This window comes from Biomphalaria glabrata, chromosome 17 (assembly GCF_947242115.1).
Source record: "Biomphalaria glabrata chromosome 17, xgBioGlab47.1, whole genome shotgun sequence".
Taxonomy (NCBI): Eukaryota; Metazoa; Mollusca; class Gastropoda; family Planorbidae; genus Biomphalaria; species Biomphalaria glabrata.
This window is the reverse complement of record NC_074727.1, coordinates 5,691,225-5,712,007: the sequence shown is the minus strand read 5'-3', so window position 1 is coordinate 5,712,007 and position 20,783 is coordinate 5,691,225. Positions and strand designations below refer to the sequence as shown.

The following is a 20,783-nucleotide window of genomic DNA, read 5'->3' as shown; positions in this document are numbered from 1 at the left end:
GTAGTCTTAATAATAATAACATATAAAATATGCCTCGATTTTTTTTTTGTTTAAAGGTAAATTTTAAAATTTCTCTTGCAAAATTTATGGAGTATACAAAACGGGAGGGAAGGTGTCGGGGATCTTAGGGTTAGGCTTAGGGCTAGGACATTTGCCCCACCCAGACCCAATAAATTTATAGGCTCAGCCCTAACTTTGCACAGATAAAATTTATCAATCAATTTAGGCTAAACAAATAGTTTAAAGTATCTTCTTTTAATAAATAATTATACTGATAAATGTTTTCAAATTTGCGCATATTTTTTAAAACTGAGCTCTAAGATTAGAAAAATGATCTAGATGTATTCTAATATAGAGCTAGATCTACGCACTAAGTGAGCCTTTTGCCAAGGCGCTGTCCCATTCTGTTTTTAGCCAATGAGCAAGAGACATCCATTTATTGCAGGACTCTTTACCGATGATAGCACTGTGAAATAAAAGTGCCTAGATCAAAGAGTTCTTAATTATGATTTAAAACAACTTATATTTAATTTTCTTCAATATATTTGTGATAAAATGACATCCCTACATTTCGCTGTGCAGCCTTTGCCCGGCAACGATGATTTATTAATTGATAAGTAAGTCAAATCAAATATCGAAATTGTGGTACCCTGTTTTCGATAGTTTTTTTTTATAGTAATTTTTTAAGTCTTTTACCATTCATTTCTCATGATTCAGTGATTAGATCTACTCTAGTATTAGATCTAGATCTAGATTATTCTAGATTTAATTTGTGTGTGTGTGACAGTCTACATTTTACTGTTTCGAATTAGAATCTAGCTAGAATAGAATAGTGTGTAATAATATTATAATATTTAATATCTAGATTCTAGTCTAGATCTAAAATCTAATAACTTTAATAAGTAAAAACAATTATTAAATATTAATCAATTAATCATAATTAATGGATCTATAATATCATCTAGATTATTCTAGATATTAGACTTAGTAGAGTGACTTAGACTGACTAGACATTCTAGATTTTAGATATAAAGTTAAAAGTAGAAAATATCTCTGGGTCCTGGGTACACTAGATTCACTAGATTACTAGATCTAAAATCTATAAAAAGTATATACTTAATTTTTATATACTTTATAGTGATGAGTATACTGTCTAAGTCTTACTAGTCTAGACAACTAGACTACTCTACATCTTGAGTCTTAAGATCTAGTCTAATTTAGAATTTGATAGATTTTAGACATCTTGAATTTAGTCTTCAATAAAGTAAATTAAGATTGGACATGTAAGACATGTTTGTTTCTATTTTACCACATTAGTATTTTATAGATTTTTATAGAATTAAGCTTTACTATCATCATCATTGTCTTTTTCAAATTGCAGATTACGTGAAGTTTCTGAGAGGTTTAGTCGACATGGCTTTGCTGCTCCGACAGCTTTGAGTAGTTTGAGGAATGTGACTATTACAGAATGTGCTGTAGGACCAAGCCATATTGCTCTTTTAAGAGAGGTTAGCTTTAAGATGATTTTAAAATATTATAACAAAAACCTATACTAAATTCTAACTTGGTTTGTGAATCTAAAATCTAAGTTTTACAAAGTGTAAACAAAGAAAAGGAAATGTAAAACAGTTTTTAAACATCTTGGAAGGCGTGGTGGCTAAGTGGAATAGTGCTGGGCATCGGAATCAAGGGGTTTTGGGTTTGAACTCTGGGACCACCAAACTATAATAGGTACATAACATGTTGGGGAAAGTAAAGGCAGTTGGTCACTTTGCCAGCCACAACATCCTTTTTTTTTAACTATTGGCCACATAAACATTTGAGCTTTTTATCATCTGCCCATATATTGAAGGTCTAAAAGGGGTGCCTTGCCTTTTTATAGATAATCTAAAAAAAATTAAAAAATCCATGAATAGCTTCACAAACCACAATTTTATTACTTCCCCTATTGTTCTAATAAAAAAAAAGTCTATACACAAAGTAAATCTTATTTATGGTATATAGTTATCTACAGCTTAAAAAAGGTGAATTTCAATATATTAGGGGAAAAAAAGCTAATAAACATATATTCTCTTTTAATTATCAATTAGGATGGCAGAGTGTGTCGTGTTGCTTATCATGTTGCTACTGACAAATTGGACCTCAGCAAATCTGACACGAAACCGTAAGTAAACTATGAAGTGTGTCCAAGTGTTGTAAATAGAAAAATATATTTGGGAATGCTTGCATTTAAACGTTTGAAACATTTTTCATCAATATAAATTTTGCAATGTGATGCACTGTTGTTAAACAGTGTTTTCGTATCAAAATTACTTCAAGAAGCGCAAAACATTTTATGGCTTAATGTTAAAAACAATGTTCTGGTTTAGAAACCCACATTTTGGCTGTACAAGAAGACATCTTTAATAATGATTCCTGCTTCATCATCTACAGTCACACAAAAAAATACAAATGTTGGATCATACAAAAATTTTAATCACATTTGTTTCAATCTTGCGTTAAACATTTCTTTTATTAATGAATAAATTTATATTAATTCATGCCTTAAAACACTAGACCTATTACAATAAACTTTGTGATGATTTTTTTCCCCCCTAGAAAACCTAGCAAGCTTGAGAAGCTAGAGAGAACTTCTTCAACTGCCAGGAGTGGCACAGTTGTAATGGAGAGTCCTATTGTCTTAGTTTCTGATGCTCTAGGCTCTGCTGCGGCTCAGTCCTCAGCCACAGGGTATATTCACATTTTCATGATTAGTTTAGTTATTTTGCACAAAGAAAACAAGGCTAATTGAGTTATGACTACATGTGTTTGTTTTGTTTTTTCTTAAATGTAGACGCTGGTCAGCTGTGGCGTCAAATCCCACAGTGACCCGAAGTGGATCCGTTGTCACTGGAGGTGCTACGGGTGGCAGTGCCAGCGGTGGGGCCAACAACAACCAGCCTGCAGGCTTCAGCAGGATGCAAAGGGCAGTGCATGTTAGCAGAGGTGGTCGTAGGTCAGGTGTTATTGTGGGCGGTCGTCCACTTGTTCCTGCCTCTGTTGTTCCAGAAGATCTCATTAGCCAGGTAAAAATCTCACTGAAAGTTAAACTAATATATCTCATAAATCTGATTTCGTATTTATCTAAATAAATGATTAAAAAATAACATAAAAACTGTTTTTTTTTTTTCTTTTGTTTTTTTTTTTTACTTGCCAACTGACCTCCTATTTTACTTGAAATGACAAAATGTTACATTTGTTTTGAATGTATTTGAGGACTATAATCATGAAAATTTGTTTCCTTTTAAACCTTATTGAACTTTTTTTTCCTCATAGTGTCAAGTTGTACTGCAGGGTAAATCCAGAAATCTTATTATCAGAGAACTACAGAGAACTGTAAGTGATTCAATAATTTATTTTATTGATCAAATACACAAATATTGATTACAGAAACTAAGTTATAGTAAATTGGGCTTTGAAATTAAGAAACGCATCAAACTGTGACTTGCAGTATTTTAATTTAAAGTTTATCATGGCTTAAACTTCACTATACTTTCTGCAAAGAACAGGAAGTTGGGGTAGTACTCATGGCCATTAGAGAATCTCAGTTTTTTAATTCTAATGTAGGTTGGGTTTTTTATTTTGAGTGAAGCTGGGTTTTATTTTGAGTGAAGTTAAGGCATCCAAAGCTTGCTAGGTATCTTGTCATTCATGAGTGGATTAAAATGTCATTTTTCTATGCTTATTATTTCACCTAATTTTTAACTGTTTGTTAAGGAAATTTAAAAACTTTGCCCCATGTAAAATGTAATACAAGTCTTGAATAAACTGGGCTTTAGACAATTCTGAGCTATGTTTTGTTTTGTTAAAGACAAAATTTGAAGAGATGATCAATAGAAATTGATGATATTAAAACAGATAAATAAGATAATAACTGTTTTAAAGTCCATTTTTAATCATTCTCTCTTGAGGTGATCACTTGTATATATAGTTATTAGGAAATGTATACATTTGAATGATTCATTAAACAGTGTCACCAATATTACCTATATGATGTATGCTCTATGGATTTTAGAAAAAAATAGATTAAATAATAGCACATTATACTTAGCTTGCCTCTGACGCCAGAAAGTGATGTTTAATTTAAGGGGAACTTAACTCTTTCTCTCCTAACTCACGATACCAACGTTGATTTGAACCCATTAAATTAAATTAATTTTAGTTTTTTAAACTCCAAATAGTGTTATAAAAAAAAGAGAGAGCGTTCTTCTATAATTCTATACATTTCCTGATTACATACATTCAAGTTTAAACATAACGGTAGTGAAACACAAATGAGCAAGCTGAATAATTTCGCCGGAACGTGGAAAATAATTACGGAGAGAAAGAGTTAAAGTTCGATGCTGGAATTGTGGCATCTCATTGGTACTTCACCCCTTTGAGGGCCCTGGCCTGCTTCAACACATCCTTCCATTTAGATCTATCATGAGATGTTGTAGATCTGCTTATACTTCCTAGCCATCATATTTGTGGTCTGCGTTTAGGTCATCTACCGTTTGTTTGTTCCCAGTATACTATTTTTGCCCTTCTGTTCTCTGACATTCTTTTAAGGTACCTTGCCCATCATAACCTGTCCCCCCCCCCCTTTTTTTTTTTCATCACTGTAGATTAATAATTTTGTGGCTCTGTTGTTAAAATTGATACTGGAAATTCTAAACCTTTAAGGTTTTATTGATTTTATTTTGTCATCGTTTCAGAACCTTGATGTAAATATGGCTGTGAATAACTTACTAAGCAGGGATGATGAAGGAGAAGGAGATGATGATGACAGTCAAGACTCGTATGTCCCAGATGATTTGATTTCTCTCTTGGACTCGGGCGTCCATGGTGAGCACCCGTCTGTCATCATTGATGCTGATGCTATGTTCAATGAAGATGTCTTTGGGTACTCTACCCTTAGAAATCGAGGGTCTGGAACACGCTCCAGGCTTGGTTAGTATCTCTTGAATAAAAAAATTATTTCCAAAATTAAAAAAAAAACTCAGTTCTTAACTCATTTAAAGTCAAAATCTCTGAAGTTCAACTCAAGCTGTAATAAAATTAGGTAAACATGATAATAGTTGCACTAGACATCATATCAGACATTAAAAAATGTGTCTTTTTTTGTTTTAAAACCAAAATGGTTAATAACAAATTTCTAAAAATTATTTTCCTTTATAGATAATATTTTGATTCCAATTAATTATAAACTTTGAAAATTTAAGATTAGAAGGGCCATTTTGCCAAAAAGCAACACTAAGAATACAGGAAACATTTTAAAATTAGTATTTTACGTATTACAATATTATGGAATAAACTAAACTTAATTTTGTTACATTAGTTACATTACAAATGAATGCTAGATATTGTATCACTATTGTTAACAAATGTCAATAATATTTATAAATGTTAGTGGTTTGTTCAATCATGAACTTCTTCCTTCACAGTGGTTCTAATCCAATTCATTTTTTATAAAATTTAGCTTGCTTTTTAACAGGGGAAAGAGAGAGGGATTTAGAGCGTGACAGGGATTCTATGTTTCGCATACGTGACCACCGAAGGAGACTTGAGACCACTTTTAGAGACGAGACCCTGAAGTCATTGGAGCGAGACAAGGCGGACGGTGGGGGGTCTGATGGAGGGAAGAAGCAGAATTCTCCAGCGCAAAATCCGTTGATCTTCGGAGAAGAGTTGCAGTACTGGAACGAGAAAGTTAGTGTCAGATTGCTTTCTTTTTTTTTTTTTTTTTTAAATATGTATTACATCATCATTATAATTACATCAGCTATAGATCGCAAGGTCTGAAAAGGGAAATGTATGTACTTCTTTACTATTGAATCTTGTCATTGCTTGGCTACTCTAGTGAGACTCTCATGTCTATGAGTAGCAAAACACATAATACTAGTTACCAAAAACTATATATATATTTCCAACCTAGGATGTGGATGCGCCATTATTTAAGCACATTGAAGCCATGTATTCAGATCTTATAGCTGTAGGAAAAGATGGGCGTCTATACAGTTGGAAGTGGTCAGATCCAGAACCTTACAAAAATGTAGAGGTACCCCTTTTTTTTTTTTTTTTTTTTTTTTTTTTTTTTTTGTTGCTGTAGTGAGTGTTTTTGTCTATAGAAGTGAAACTAGGAACTACTTGTTATTTTTTGTAGCATTTTTTCTTTTATTACCTCACATGTAGTGTTATGTGTATGTAAAAATATGTAGAATATATAAACATGTCTGTTATTTAACTTTTTGTAATAGAGATATTTTTGATGTTTTTTGTACCAGTAAATATGTTATGTTAACCCTTGTAAACCGTAAGCCACAGAAACAGATGGCATTTACATTACCTGCCTGTAGATGACAAGGTTTAAAAGGGTTAACTTAACTACTTACTTTTAAAATATGTTTACTTCTTTTGTTTGTCTTTTAGAATCCACACATTCATCATCCAAAAGCTGCAGCTCTGGGTCTCGTCCAGGAAAAAATAACTCTTCTATCTGCTTGTGCTGTGAGAGCTACTGTGTTGACAGAATCTGGGAAAGTAAGCTTCCCTATAGTTATACAGCTTAGTTGTTAACACATTATTTTTTTAGTATTCGTTTTGTCATGTTCTTGTTAGCTAATGTTAAGTTGTAATCGCCAGGTTGCTACTTGGCTCGATGAATCTTTGAACTCTGTGGCTACCAAGCTAGAACATACGGCTCAGCAGTTCCCAGAGTTCCAGAGTGACAGCATTGTGTCTCTACACACATGCAGCCTCTACACCTGCGCTAGACTTGAAAGTGGCGCTCTTTACTGGTGGTATGTATTTTTTTTATTTTGTTCTTATTAGCATGAAAACCTAAGTTGACCGCCACTGGTCAACAATTATGTCTGCACTGGATGTGGCCAAATAAGTAGGCTACACTAAAGTCTATATTCATTCTACTGGTGGTTCAGGGAAACCATAATGACACTGAACAATTTCTTAGGGGTGGTCTCTACATCAAGGACTTAGCCTAGTTGTGTTACTTGAGTTTCAAAAGGTTGAAAGCGACTAATGGATAACATTCTTATTATATTATTATTATTATAGCTTTTATATAGCGCTACTTTCATGCTTATAGCATGCTCAGAGCACTTTTGGTCCAATCTCATCTGTGGACTAGTGGGGGGGGGGGGGGGGGTATCTAGGAGTTGGTTTTCCGTGCTGCCTTTAGGCGCTCAGTAAACGCAACTCTGCCAGAGTCGGGTGTCGAACCTCGAGCCCCCTTCTAGGTAGCCAAGCCAAGTTCAAGCGCACTTGGCCTCTCGACCACACTTCACACATTAATCATCAATAATATGCAAAAGGTGTTAAATCATTCATGTTACATATAACAAGTCTCTGTTTGTTAATTCTTCTATAAAATGTACACTTTAATTGCAAAGTTTGTTCTATACATTTCTAGGGTGTGATGTCTTTTTGATGTATGTTTGTTATATACATTTCTAGGGATGTGATGTCTTTTTGATGTATGTTTGTTCTATACATTTCTAGGGATGTGATATGTCTTTTTGATGTATGTTTGTTATATACATTTCTAGGGTGTGATGTCTTTTTGATGTATGTTTGTTATATACATTTCTAGGGATGTGATGTCTTTTTGATGTATGTTTGTTATATACATTTCTAGGGATGTGATGTCTTTTTGATGTATGTTTGTTCTATACATTTCTAGGGATGTGATGTCTTTTTGATGTATGTTTGTTCTATACATTTCTAGGGGTGTGATGCCATTTGCTCAAAGAAAGAAACTAGTAGAGCGCTCCAGTAAGAAAAAAAAGGCTAAGGAGTCTTCTGCAGCAGCTTCTGAGATTGTAGCCGGAGCTACGGTCTGTCTCCGCAGTGCACCACTATATAATGCCGGCGCTATTGCTTTCACTGAAATTAATGGTGTACCCAAAGTTGGAGTCTTGTTAGAGTCTGCTTGGACACTAACTGAGCCTTGTCGGTTCAGAATTCGACAGCCAGGAGTGTAAGCCTTGTTTTCTTTTTCTGTTACAGAGTTAGTTTGATAATTTAGGGTCACATATGTATTCTAGAGGGTCTTTGCTATTCATTCATGCACTGTGCACTGTTTCAGAGATTTGAAAGCAGAACCCAGCAAACCCGAGCCACCTAAGTCAAGTGAGATTAAAACAGACATGCCACCCCCTTCCCCTGCCTCTTCAGTCTGCAGTGATCACAGCAGTGCCTCAATCTCACTCAGTAAGTTACTTATCTTAGCTATCAAAATGTGACTTTGTTGTTTTAGATGTGTTCATTTTGGTTACAGAGCCATAGTTGAATTTTGGGCTAATCACTCTGTTTTTAAATGTGGATATTTTAAGTCCATCAGCTGTACATAATTATCTGTATGGGGAGCTATTTAATTTGTGTATTGTTGGACAATGTGTTAACTGATACTTTTACTAGACCTTATTTTTCTTAATAGCTCAACTTTTTAGCCTAAAAAATAAATTAGAGGATTAAATCATTCAAAACTAGTCCTTTAGTTGAATTAAGTTATTCATGTAATGCCTTACCGATCTTTGTTCTATTGTACAAATGTTTGCTCTAATCATGTACGTTTTTTTTTTTGTAATGCACAATTGTAAAATAAATTTCCTAATGGATTATAAAGATTATTATTATTATAATTATTATTATTTTAGCAGAGTGGTAACTTGAAAGTCCTATGCTTGAAATGAAAGTCCCATGCTTGAATATGTTCTTGGCTTGACCAATGGAAATAGTATTTATTTATATTAGTTATGTTGTCAAATTTTTTAGAGAGAAAGAAAGGGCCTGTCACTCCTGTTAAAGATGATGAGAAAGAGGAAAGATGGCCCCTGAAACATGTAGTGTTTGTGGAAGATGTCAAGACAGTTCAGCTTGGCAAAGTATTAAAGGTGAGAGTTTTTCTTTCTTTCCTCAAGTTAATTTAGTTGACTACCTCTTAAAATGATTTTTCTTGTTTTCTTGTATCATTTTTTTCTGACTTTCATTAAAAAAAAAAGAAAATTTTAAGCGCCCCTTATTGGGTTTGCTTCAGGCAACTTTCATTTTTCTTAGAAGGCATGTTTGCTAAAGTTATATGTCACAACCCGTGGGCAGTAAAAACATTTGATTTGTAATTTGAGCCTCAGACCATCTTAACCATCTTTTAAGCAAAAGGTTTTATCGAATGTCATTAGTAATAATAAACTATGTAATTGTCAATCTGAATATCCTTTCTTTCTTGAAGGAAATATTTTTTGCTGTAGTTAATCATTTTCTACAGCACGACATGGCCTAAATTGTGCTGATGTGCCTAAAATCAAAAACAAAAAACAAATTATTTTCTACAGTTTCTTGCTAACTATATATTTGTTGTTGATATTCAAAACAGTGCACAGGTGTTCATTAAGAGTTAAAGACTGTAGAAAGGCAGAGTTTGTGATGTTTGAATCAATTAGTAGTTGTTAGTATTTAAATAGTACACTTTTTTTGTTGAGTTGCACTTGGCAGAAATTTAGAGACCAGAATTTTTCCCAGAAAATACTGCAAAACCTAACTCAAGTATTTTTGTCATGAAGTGTTTTTATTCTTATATTTTTCCAGGTTGATGGAGTATGTGCAGCTGTCAGATTTAATAGAGACTCTGACATAGCAGGTTCCAGTAAAGATGATGTATCCTCATTGCTGCAGGACTGTAGACTTTTGCGTAAAGATGAACTGCAGGTCTGTGTTGCATTTTTTTTAAAGAAAGAAATTTCTATGAAGCTATTTTACTATATTATTTAAAAAACTGTACTAAATATAGTATAGAGTAGTAAATATCAATTATTTTATTGTATTAAGAAAACCTTGTATATTTAGATTGTGAAGACAACAGGGGGCCCTAGAAACCCAGATTGTTTCCAGAAGCTGCCCAAAAAAGTTGCTTTTGCTGAACATGGACAAATAGAAGCTGTCACTGCAGATGCAGAAGGTAAACTCATTGACTATTTTATATGTCTGTTTGTTCACACTAATTACACCAATCTTTAGGAATTACATTGACTTCACATGATAATGATAATAATATTCAGAAATTTTAATATTTTTAAAGGGATTTCATTTATCTTTGCTTTGGTGAAATCTAATAAAAAATCTTCTAATTAAGAGAAAGTTAAAAAAATTTACTTTGGTTAGGCCAAAGAGAAATTGTGTTGTTCAAGATTCTGTTGTTTAAACAGCAATTATAATAATTTCAAGCAAACGTTGAATTTCAAAGAATAGGATAAAAGTAAGAATATCGTAAATAGTAAATTAATCTAGACATTCAAGCCATATAAAACCATTTAATTTAATAACATGATTTTACTATTAGAAATTAACTCTGCCTACTCCGTACATTTCTATGGGACATCATTATGTATATGTACTGTGGGGTACATGTAATTGGCATGACCATGTCACTATCTTCCCAGGTCTTCACATTATATCTAGAAGTGGATCTCGTCTGTACTACACATACTACAATCTCAGCACCCAAAAAGCTGAAGCCAACTGCTTGTTTCCCACCAGCTCAGATGCCTTCCTAGGCACCAGAATCCATGATGTCAACATTGTTACTTGTGGAGTTGTAAGTTATGTTTTTCAGAAATACATGTTAGGGTTTATGCTGCATTACAAAAAAAAATAAAAATACAAGAACCAATGTGTATAAACATTTGTTTATGAGACTATGTCCATGAGACAGATAAAATAGCTTTGTCTTGTTTCTGTGCTCATCTATAAACCAAGATTTGGTTTGGCAAACTGGAATGATTAACTGAATAATTTCTAGTTCCTAGTTGCATGAGTTTTTTTATTTTTATTTGTTAGAATAGTTTATCCATCCTGGGACATATATTATAGCCACCTCTACCATATAGGGAAGCGTGGTTGAGAGGCTAAGCGCACTTGAACTTAGCTTGTCTTGGCTACCTATAAAGGGGGCTTGAGGTACGACACTCGACTCGGGCAGAGTTGTGTTTACTGAGCGCCTAAAGGTAGCACGGAAAAACCTTCTCCTAGATACACACACACACACACACACACACCCCCCCCCCACTGGTTCACAACTGAGATTGGACCAAAGCGCTCTGAGCATGCTATAAGCATGAAAGTAGTGCTATATAAAAGCCATAATAATAATAATAATATAGCTTTTTTTTTTTTGGTTCTACTTTATATGACATTATGTCATTATTTTTCTTTAAAATAACATTTTTTTTAAACATATGTTCTTAGTCTCCCCCTGCTGCTTCTATCATCCTGCGAGATGGCAATGGAGCCATATACCCACTGGCTAAGGATTGCTCAGAAAACATTAGAGATCCTATTTGGCTTGACCTTCCCCCAGTCTCTTCAGTTGGCATGAGAATTCAGAAGCTTCCAAACTTTGCCTTAGCAGGGAAAGATTCTGCTCTGGTCATAGCCTTTACAGTCAAGGTATGTCCAAAAAAACATTTTATATGTGAAGAAATGTTTTATATAAAAAAAATTTTTTCATTACAAAATAATTTTGACTTATTGTTTCTGCTACTCCTTTATCTATTAACTCTTTCTCTCCATAATTTTCCTTGTATTGATAGTATTGTTTGTTTTGTCTCATTTGTAATACACTATCCTGTTAACTTTTTTGTTTGTTATCAGAAAATGGTATATTTGATATTAAATTGTAGAAGAAAGCATGCTCTTTTAATGCAACACACAAAAAAAAGTTTATATATCCAAAAATCAATTTAGTTTAATGGGGATCAAATCAACGTTGTCATTGTCAATTAGGAGAGAAAGAGTTAATATGTAAATCTCTTTTTTCGTCATAAATATTTAAATATTTTACACATACATACATGAATAACTTAATTTGGGAAAAATAACTAATAAATAAATACCCATAAAAAAAAAACTTTTTGGTGTTCAAAGATTGGCTTGTTTTTAAACTTTCAAATGTTAACATTGAAGAAATTTTGAAGAAATGCATTGTATGTCTAAAAACATATACATATATTGGTTTGATACAGTTGAATATTTTGTAAATCTTTCCTTAAACAGCAAAACTTTTAAATCAAACATTAGCCTATCCATAGAGATTTGTATGTTTTTTAATCATTTATATCATTGTTAGCCTTTGAATAAATGCAGTAAGTAACTTGAATGTCCAAATATGACTTACATATAAAACTCTAATCTCAGGGAAATTTGCTTTTGAGAGAAAAAATGTTATGTTGTCAGATCTTGAGACTTCATTCTTTGAATTTTAGGTCAGTTTTAAAACTGCCTATATCACTACAAGTTGTCCCTGTAATCAAATAATACTTTGTGTTTCAGCACCAGCTTCTCATGCCTCACATCAACAGATCTGATATCACTAAAGTCAAGTCTGTCATTGCTTCATTGGAAGAGGAGGCTAGTAAGTACAGCTTAAGACTGACATGGAATTTCCTCTTGATACTTAGTTTCATCTGGAGAGGCACAATGTTGTTGAAAATAGTTTCTATCCTTTTTTTTTTTTTTTGTTCCATACTGTACTTTTGAACTAGTTCTACTGGCTTGGTCACTTTTTTTGTTTTCTGAACAAAAGATATGAATGCTAAGTGGCTTAACTCAAATTAACTCGATTAACTGACTTATTTGATACTGGAATCAGGTATAATTATAATTTTTGATCAGACTGGTGGAAATCTGTTGGAATTGAAACCTGGTATAACTGGGTGTTGGGTAAAACTGAATTTGGTTTACTTTTAATTTGTAATTTCAAATGATTCTTGATTACAGTTTATCTGAAGTTGTAGAAATAATGACTAATGTATGGGAGATACCAAGACCCATCAGAGTGTCCATAGATTCCATTATGCTATGTTTATAAGTAAACTAAAATTTTAGAACCCCACACCTTTGTATAATCTGCACTGCAGACATTCATTTGTAGAAACGTGTATAGCCCACCGGTTATAGGTGCAAAAATACAGTGGTTTTACCTCATATTCTTTTTTTTTTTTTTGATGTCTTGAAACAAACATAATTGCTTTATGATCCTGACTCTTCGACATTGATTCTTTACTTAAAATGCTGACATTTTTGTGTGTATTTGTACACAATTTGATGCAACTGTTTGTTAGCTGTAAGTTTTAATATTATCTTGTGATAGAAGAGTCTGTGGCCTCGACGCTCAAGCTGCAGGAAATATTGAAAGAACACTGTGATGGTAACCGAAATATTCTTCACATGTGTGTTGCAGCCTGCATCCCACAGTCCAATAAGGAATGTGACAATGGTAAATAAATGTTTTAAAGTACTCTCCATATATTTCAGGCCTTGACAATTATAGCCACTGTTAGTTATCTCTATGGCTTTACAATATTAGTTCAGTGTTATTTTGGGTTTTTTTTTCAGCACCCTATTAGGTTTTTTTGTTTAATAGACACATTAATTGTCAACCCTGAGGGAAAATCAGGAGCCAGTGACCCCCACAGTGCTTCACTTTGGCAGAGCCTTCAATCCCCTGGCCCCTAACTGTATTTGCGTTTGCTGTTCTTTTGGATACATCAGCTGAGTGAAGAGGGGGGAGCTGCTGTGTAGGCAATATTATTCAGGCCAGGCATTCAATGAGATGATCCATGTTAGCTTTTTTGACTAAAGGATGCCATACAGACTCTTTTCAACAACTCCCAACATATTCCACTTCCTTTTCATGTTTAGTGGATAATAATAAAAAGATGCTTCAATTTTTTTTTTAAATTTTGTTTTGCTTTAAAACATAATGCTAATGAAATTTTGTAAAAAGTCATTATTTCTTTTATAGATTACAATTTAATTACTTATTAATTGTACTTATTCCAAAATGGCTTTCATAGTTCGGAATTTTTCACTAGTAATTAAGATATTTTAAAAACTTATGTGAGAACTATTTGCACAATTAACTAACTTTGAAAGGTGGTTTACACATATGCTTTGTCTTTACTGTTAGTTTCCTTGTCAGAAAACATAACTGGTTAGAATCAATAATAGAAAGAAAATGATTTTGCTAGACTGTATTTTGTTAGCAAAAAAAAAGACAAAAAAAGACAAGATAACAGTGAAGCAATAAGTTACATTTTGTGACCCTGTTCAAATGTATTGCCTGTTTTTCACAGAGACTCAACAAGGACCCAATTCATTCAGCTGCACCCTTGATGCAGTGACCAGTGCTGTTGATGCTATAGCATCTCTCCAGTCCAGATCTGAGAGTTCAGCCAGCAGAAGGTATGTATCTGAATCAACAGGTCAATAGATTTAAGTAAGGCCTCGTTTCTTGGTTGTCATCAAACAAGCCATAGCATGTTTTAGCATTATTTTCCTCTGGTCTGTACATCCTGTCACTGCTAGACCTGTGTTTGTGTGTAATCTGTTCTATATATTAAACAAATTGAAATGGACATAACAAATAGTGCTATAGTTTATGCAGTTGACAATGTTACAGTGTATGTTTCATTTATAACATTATTATAAAAAATGTTTTGCTTTTTTAAAATTCCCGTTTTATTTCTTATCATTTTTAAAGTAAAAAAAATCTCTTCCCTTTCTTCAGTATGAGTGTTAGAGAACTCATCAGACGTGCCTCATCTGCCGCTAGAGGTGTGAGTGGCTTGGACTCGAGAGATTTGGACAGGGATGATTCTGGAATAGCTGTTCCCACTATCAGCTGGCCTTCAGATCCTCCACCCAGTTATGACTCCATACCATCTTGTAAGTAGTCATATGTCTAAAATCTAAATTTAATTAGGTAATGATTGTAAATCTATTTATGGAATGGCTACCCTCTACCTTGTTGAATGATGAGACACACATTTATAACTGGTCTAAAAACCCTTAATGGCTGCTAGAACTGTTGCACTAGCAAAAAATGTCATTTTTCGATTACTTGGGGTTTTAAATCTGGTTAAAGACATGATATAAAAATTTATGATAAACATCATTGAGGCTCTTCCTAATCTAGGCGGTTTATTCCTGTTTAATGCTATTACACTTCTATTACCAATATATATGCAACTAATTTTGGTCCTTACATCCTTCAAAATGTGTGCAGATACAGTTAAATCATTTATAAAAATACTCAGAAACTAAATACTTAAAGTTTAAACAATCCTAAGACACATCATTTAGCTTAAAATAGTTGCTAAAGGCTACATGTGGTTGGAATAGCTGCAAAAGGCTACATGTGGTTGGAATAGCTGCTAAAGGCTACATGTGGTTGGAATAGTTGCTAAAAGCTACAGGTGGTTCTTAGCAAGCATATTCTTTGTTTTAAAAAATTAAATATACATTTGCTTTTTGGTAAACAGTATTTGTAAAGCAAGACTAAAAAGTTTGATAACAACTGTGTAAAAGTACACTGTCTTATCTGACTGGTTTTTATCTTGTATAATAGTAAACTTTTCATCACACAGGTTTTTATCTTGTTTCAAATTATGTATTTTTAACACTTGTTCAAAAGCAACATCTACTTGTGGTCCTTTTGTTTTTGAAACAAGTATGCATATTTTTATGTCATATTTTGAATGCTATAAATATTTCCATTGTTTAAGCTGACTGGTCAACTCGCCAATCAAATTCTGCTACATCAGTAGGTCATGGGTCCGTGAGTGGTCCATCTGGTCTATCTGGGTCAGAATTCAGCAATATCAATGTGGCCCCAGTCAAAATGGATGACAAAGAGAGACGTGCGGTAGCTCTTCAAATCTTAGAGGCTATTCTGGAGTGCCCCTTGTTTCAGCCTCATCTGTTTGAGCTATTGAGTTCCAAGTAAGTTTGTTAGGGACAATTCACTCTGGTCAGGCTTTTACTTTAAACAAAGTATTTTAGAATTCTATCTTTTATTATCTGTTTCTTAATAAATTTTTAAAAATATGTATTTAAGTTTAAATAATGCTCTAGACAATAGTTATGCTTCATTTTAGAATTATCACTATAAAAAAAAAGCAAATTACGGACCATAAAACTTGCTTTACTTTTACAAATAATTCTGAAAGAAATTTTTTTGTTTTAAACTGTTTTAATTTCAAAACACTTATTAGAATCCTAACTTTGCCAGTCACCTGTTATTTATTTAATTGTACTACTAAATTGTAATTTTTTTGAAGGAATGCTGAAGGATGCACACCATTTATGCAAGCAGTTTGCTGCAGGGCCTACCCAGCAGCTTTGTCCATTCTGGAAGCTGCCATCAAAGTCAGGAACCAGCTTCAGGCAGAGGACAGTGTGGCCAGCACAGAGCTAAGCAGGTCTGAGCTGCTCATGAGCATGATTTACCCACCAGGTTCTAGCCTGGACAACTCTCCGCTCCACGTTCTCTGCGCTAATGACACCTGCAGTTTTACTTGGACAGGAGCCAACCATATAAATCAGGTTTGTTTAGTCCTTTGCAAAAGAAATGAGATGCTTCTTTAGAACCATTTTGATATGAGACTGCCTGGTCTGGAAACCTATGCACCGTTCATCTCAGATATAGGATTACTCGTCTGAACCCTCTAAAGTAAAATGAGACCAAAGAAGAAACATTACTTAGTTAAAACATGCTTTCGATTTGAAGAATAGGATATAATTTGATTTACAAAGAAATCTTTGAATGAAATTTATTTCAATTAAATTTTTATATACCTTCAATTCACCTTCACCTATTCTTTAGTCTGTCAAACTGTTAGGGCACCACACACAATCTGTTGATTGTCTTTCTCCATTCCAGTTTTTTGCCTTGGATAGAATTTCATTTAATTACTGGCCTGTTCATTCTTTTATGTTGTCTTCCTATCGCTTTCTCTGTCTGCCTCTTCTTCTTTTTCCTGGTACTGTTCCCTGGAGGAAGGTCTTTGCAAGCTCTGAAGACCTTGTTGTGTGGCCATAAAGTTTAAGTTTGCGTTGTTTTGACAGTGGTTAGCAGGTCATTGTGGGGTCCAATTATTTTAGCTTATGTTTTACTTATTAAATTCATTATAATACATTGTCTGCCAATTCTGATATTCTGTCAGCCATCTGTGTGCTACTTAAGACATTAAAGTTTTCCCTGTGCCACCAGCCTTTTAGTGCATTTCACACTTGGCTGAACTTGACCTATCTAGCCTTTATCTCATGGAGCAGAAAAGTTTAATTTTGACTTAAGAGTCATTAAGTCAAAAAAAAAACTAGGGGAACTAATTATAACTAATTTATTTTTATTATCCACACACTGTCTGTATTATGAACAGAAAAAAAAAAACAGAAAATGCTGCAGATTTTAGTGTCTATAGAATTCTGAAGAATGTGAAAGCTACCTGACCTTTTTTACTGAAATAAAAAAAAAAGGATGAAAGTTTCTTCAGACATTCTTAGCATCATGCCAGAAATACATTTTATAGGAACATTCTAAAATGAATATCTCTCACTTGTAAACATTATTTGTTCATTATTATCCATTTTGTTATATTTCTGTAAGTGTAATTACATAGTTTTGTATAGTCTCTTAGTTTTTCTTACTTTAACACTATTTTAACTAGTTTGAATATTCAATTTTCTAGGACATATTCGAGTGCAAGACTTGTGGCCTAACTGGCACCTTGTGCTGCTGTACTGAATGTGCTAGGGTCTGCCACAAAGGTCACGACTGTAAGCTGAAGAAGACGTCCCCCACGGCTTACTGTGACTGCTGGGAAAAGTGCAAATGCAAAGCCCTCATTGCTGGTGTTCAAACCTCAAGGAATGCTCTGCTGAACAGACTGTTGCAGGTGACTGACCTGGTCACAGCCCCCAACTCCAGGGGAGAGAACATTCTTCTCTTCTTGGTGCAGACGGTAGGCAGACAGCAAGTGGAACAGAGGCAGTTCCAGCCAACTAGAACAAGGGTGTCTGGAACGAGGAGAGCACAGCTTGCCGACTTAGGTGAGTACAAAGTGGATAAAAATAGACGCATATACCATATAAATATCTACATTATTCTTATCATAAACAATAGCCACCTAAAATCTATTTGAGTCATGTATTTCAACTTAAATATGAAGTGATTGGTCCAAACTGTAGGACACAGAATCAGATGACCTTTATATCATCTGCCCTATAGACCACAAGGTCTAAAAGGGGAACTTTTTTATTTTAATGTTTTTGTATACCATGTCTTATTATCGACAGTCAGAACTTATTCTGTTTGTATAATTACCCTAACACTTTTTAGTCACTGAGCTAGTTTAACATGTTTCTTACTGTTTGGGCATAGACATTGAAATGCCAGAGCATGATTTGGAACCTCCTCGGTTTAGCAGGAGAGCTTTGGAGAGAATCCTCAATGATTGGTCAGCTGTTAAAGCCATGCTCATCTCAGGATTAAAGCAGCCAACCTCTGGGTGAGTAGCTTCCTTTTATTTTTTACTTATTCTAGGATTTTTTAATTGATTGTCGTAGCCAAAACATTGGTGTTAGCAGAAAAAGTCTCTTCTTTGTTGACATCTGTAGCACTGGTAGCATGAAAGCTAGTCTTATATTGAGATGAATAGCACAATGCTCTAGTTTGTAAATGTTTGTAAAATGTTTTACATGTTTCGGATGTTCCTTCAGAGTTGAAGATAATTACTTCCTAGTCCAAACCTCCCGCAGGACGACGGGGAATGGGAGCGGGCAGGGTTTGAACCCTGGACCATCGATAAATCTGAACGACAGTCCAGCGCGTAAACTGCACGACCAGGCTTCTGGATCATGCACCTCTCTTCAAGAATTTATCGTTGAGAAGGAATCTTAGTGTCCATCTCAAACAGGGCCTTTCAATATTGTATACATCTTTGTGTTGTATACAGGCTTTAAAGATTTTTCAGCATGTGACTTTTCACTGTGACATCTGCCATTGCTTCTGATTTTCATCATCTGGAACATTTTTTTTTGTCTCACTCTGTTTTGGAATTTACTAGCATGTTACCACCAATCATATTGATTCAAGGAATGAAAGTAATAAACGTAATTGAACATGTGAACCTTATACTTTTGTTAGTCTATTGACTCTTTCTCTCCTAATCGACGATACCATTGTTGATTTGACCTCATTAAATTAAATTGTTTAATTTTATAAACTTGACTTTGTGTTATATAAATAAGAGCATGCATTTCCCAATTCTATACCAAATACAACATTTTCTGATAACAAACTTCAAAGCTATTGAAGCTTAATCATAACAGAATAGTAAAATAGTAATGAGCAAAATTAAGAATTCCTTCGAAACGTGGTAAAATAATAACGGAGAGAAAGAGTTAAAATCTACATTTATTTGCAGGACTGATGCTTCGATGTGACACACACAATAAAATATTAAATATACTGTTTCTAGTGACCATTTTTTAAAATGGGTTAAAATCATTGAAAAAAAAAAAGTTCATGTCAATGGGCAGGAGAATTTAATGTTTAGTGGCCTAGAGTATGAATGTTGAAATGACTGCTTACCAATACGCTAAATGATGATGCATTGTTGCCATTGTAGAGGACCTGATGTTGTCTATGAGGAACAGATTTATCTAGAGAGTCAAAGTGGAACTGCCAGACTGGATAAGTTCACACACTGTCTTCTAGTCAAATGTAGTAGTGAAGTAAGTAGTTCAGTAGCATAGACTAAGTTAGACTCCAGTTAATCTATAAACAAATTTGTAGATGGTTCTTATAAATTTTAATTTGTTTACATTGTAATTTTTTTTTTGTTATATGGTAGTTTATTTTCCATTGTACTCAAAATTTTTGTTACATTTGACTTTTTTTTTTTTTTTTTTTTTTTTTTTAAACTTTCAAGTCTGTTGCCATCTAGATTCTTTCAAGCCAACACTACAGTTGCTAGTTTCTTACTTTTTTGGTTGTTTAGTTATGAGGCTTTAATTTAGTTATTATTTGACCTGTTTATTGATACTACATTTTTTTTTTTCAATCTACATTGTTCATTTAAAAAAAAAAAAATTTTTATCAACTGACCTAGCAAGCTGCTTGACCTCAAACTTGAATGAAATATAAGATTAGTTGACACGTTTGCGTGTATGCTTTCTTCTTTTGAAAGGATAATTTTGTGAACACATTAATGCTTGTTTTCTCAGATGCTGGACACACTGCTGACCACATTGATCAGAGAAATGCAGTGTGAAGGGGTGCCCACACGAAGGGAAGAGGCTCGCCAAGTGACCAGGAGATTTGTGCGCTCAGTGGCTCGTGTCTTTGTGGTGCTTAACATAGGCATGCTTCCCGCAGCGAGCAAAAAAAGAAGGTACCCATCTCCCCCGTATTGTAGAATTAGTTAATGACTAGATAGCCAATGGAAACTTTGAGAATAATATAAAAAAAATAAATAAATAAAATGCAGTAGTTTAGTAGTGTAACTTTCAAATTGACTTGGTGGAAGTTACTTTAACTGTTACAAAACCCGTAGGCTATGTTTTAGAGACTCTTGGATGCCATGTACTAGAATTTTGGGCTGTTTAACCAGAGATGTTAAAATCTTGTTAAAGTATACACTTTAATCTGGCAATTCAGTCCTAAGACTTTTTAGTTGATACTATATTTACCGTGTATTCAGGGGAGATTGCTGAAAATTCAGGTTTGATTAATGTAAAATAATACCAGGAGCTGGTTTCATTTCTGACGCGCACCTTAAATAGTAATGATCACTACCCTATAGAATCATAATAATTGGTTGTGCTAAGATTTTTCACTTCCTACCCCTGCACTTCAGGCTTGAGTTGACACTTCTATTTGAAAATGTTTGCCCTTAAAACTTGTT

At 33.9% G+C, this 20,783-nt stretch overlaps 1 protein-coding gene across 3 annotated transcripts in view; it reads left to right on the top strand.

Annotated features, from left to right (window-relative positions):
- The first annotated feature begins 425 nt into the window (after positions 1-425).
- Positions 426-20,783, top strand: part of LOC106060436 (E3 ubiquitin-protein ligase UBR5-like) — a 45,167-nt gene continuing 24,809 nt past the window's right edge. Inside the window, exons 1-28 of one of the 3 annotated variants that reach the window (XM_056015202.1) lie at positions 426-617; positions 1,382-1,508; positions 2,091-2,164; positions 2,599-2,730; positions 2,834-3,065; positions 3,316-3,375; positions 4,737-4,971; positions 5,516-5,730; positions 5,957-6,079; positions 6,451-6,561; positions 6,664-6,821; positions 7,766-8,017; positions 8,126-8,250; positions 8,815-8,933; positions 9,625-9,744; positions 9,883-9,994; positions 10,476-10,630; positions 11,281-11,481; positions 12,364-12,445; positions 13,184-13,309; positions 14,169-14,277; positions 14,603-14,760; positions 15,600-15,816; positions 16,155-16,419; positions 17,565-17,925; positions 18,257-18,383; positions 19,506-19,611; positions 20,104-20,270. In XM_056015202.1, coding sequence (XP_055871177.1) covers positions 556-617; positions 1,382-1,508; positions 2,091-2,164; positions 2,599-2,730; positions 2,834-3,065; positions 3,316-3,375; positions 4,737-4,971; positions 5,516-5,730; positions 5,957-6,079; positions 6,451-6,561; positions 6,664-6,821; positions 7,766-8,017; positions 8,126-8,250; positions 8,815-8,933; positions 9,625-9,744; positions 9,883-9,994; positions 10,476-10,630; positions 11,281-11,481; positions 12,364-12,445; positions 13,184-13,309; positions 14,169-14,277; positions 14,603-14,760; positions 15,600-15,816; positions 16,155-16,419; positions 17,565-17,925; positions 18,257-18,383; positions 19,506-19,611; positions 20,104-20,270 — 4,331 coding nt within the window. In that variant the 5' untranslated portion in view covers positions 426-555. Of the gene's footprint in view, positions 618-1,381; positions 1,509-2,090; positions 2,165-2,598; positions 2,731-2,833; positions 3,066-3,315; positions 3,376-4,736; positions 4,972-5,500; positions 5,731-5,956; positions 6,080-6,450; positions 6,562-6,663; positions 6,822-7,765; positions 8,018-8,125; positions 8,251-8,814; positions 8,934-9,624; positions 9,745-9,882; positions 9,995-10,475; positions 10,631-11,280; positions 11,482-12,363; positions 12,446-13,183; positions 13,310-14,168; positions 14,278-14,602; positions 14,761-15,599; positions 15,817-16,154; positions 16,420-17,564; positions 17,926-18,256; positions 18,384-19,505; positions 19,612-20,103; positions 20,271-20,783 lie in introns of all 3 variants that reach the window. The other 2 variants (XM_056015203.1, XM_056015201.1) reach the window with 2 other exon arrangements.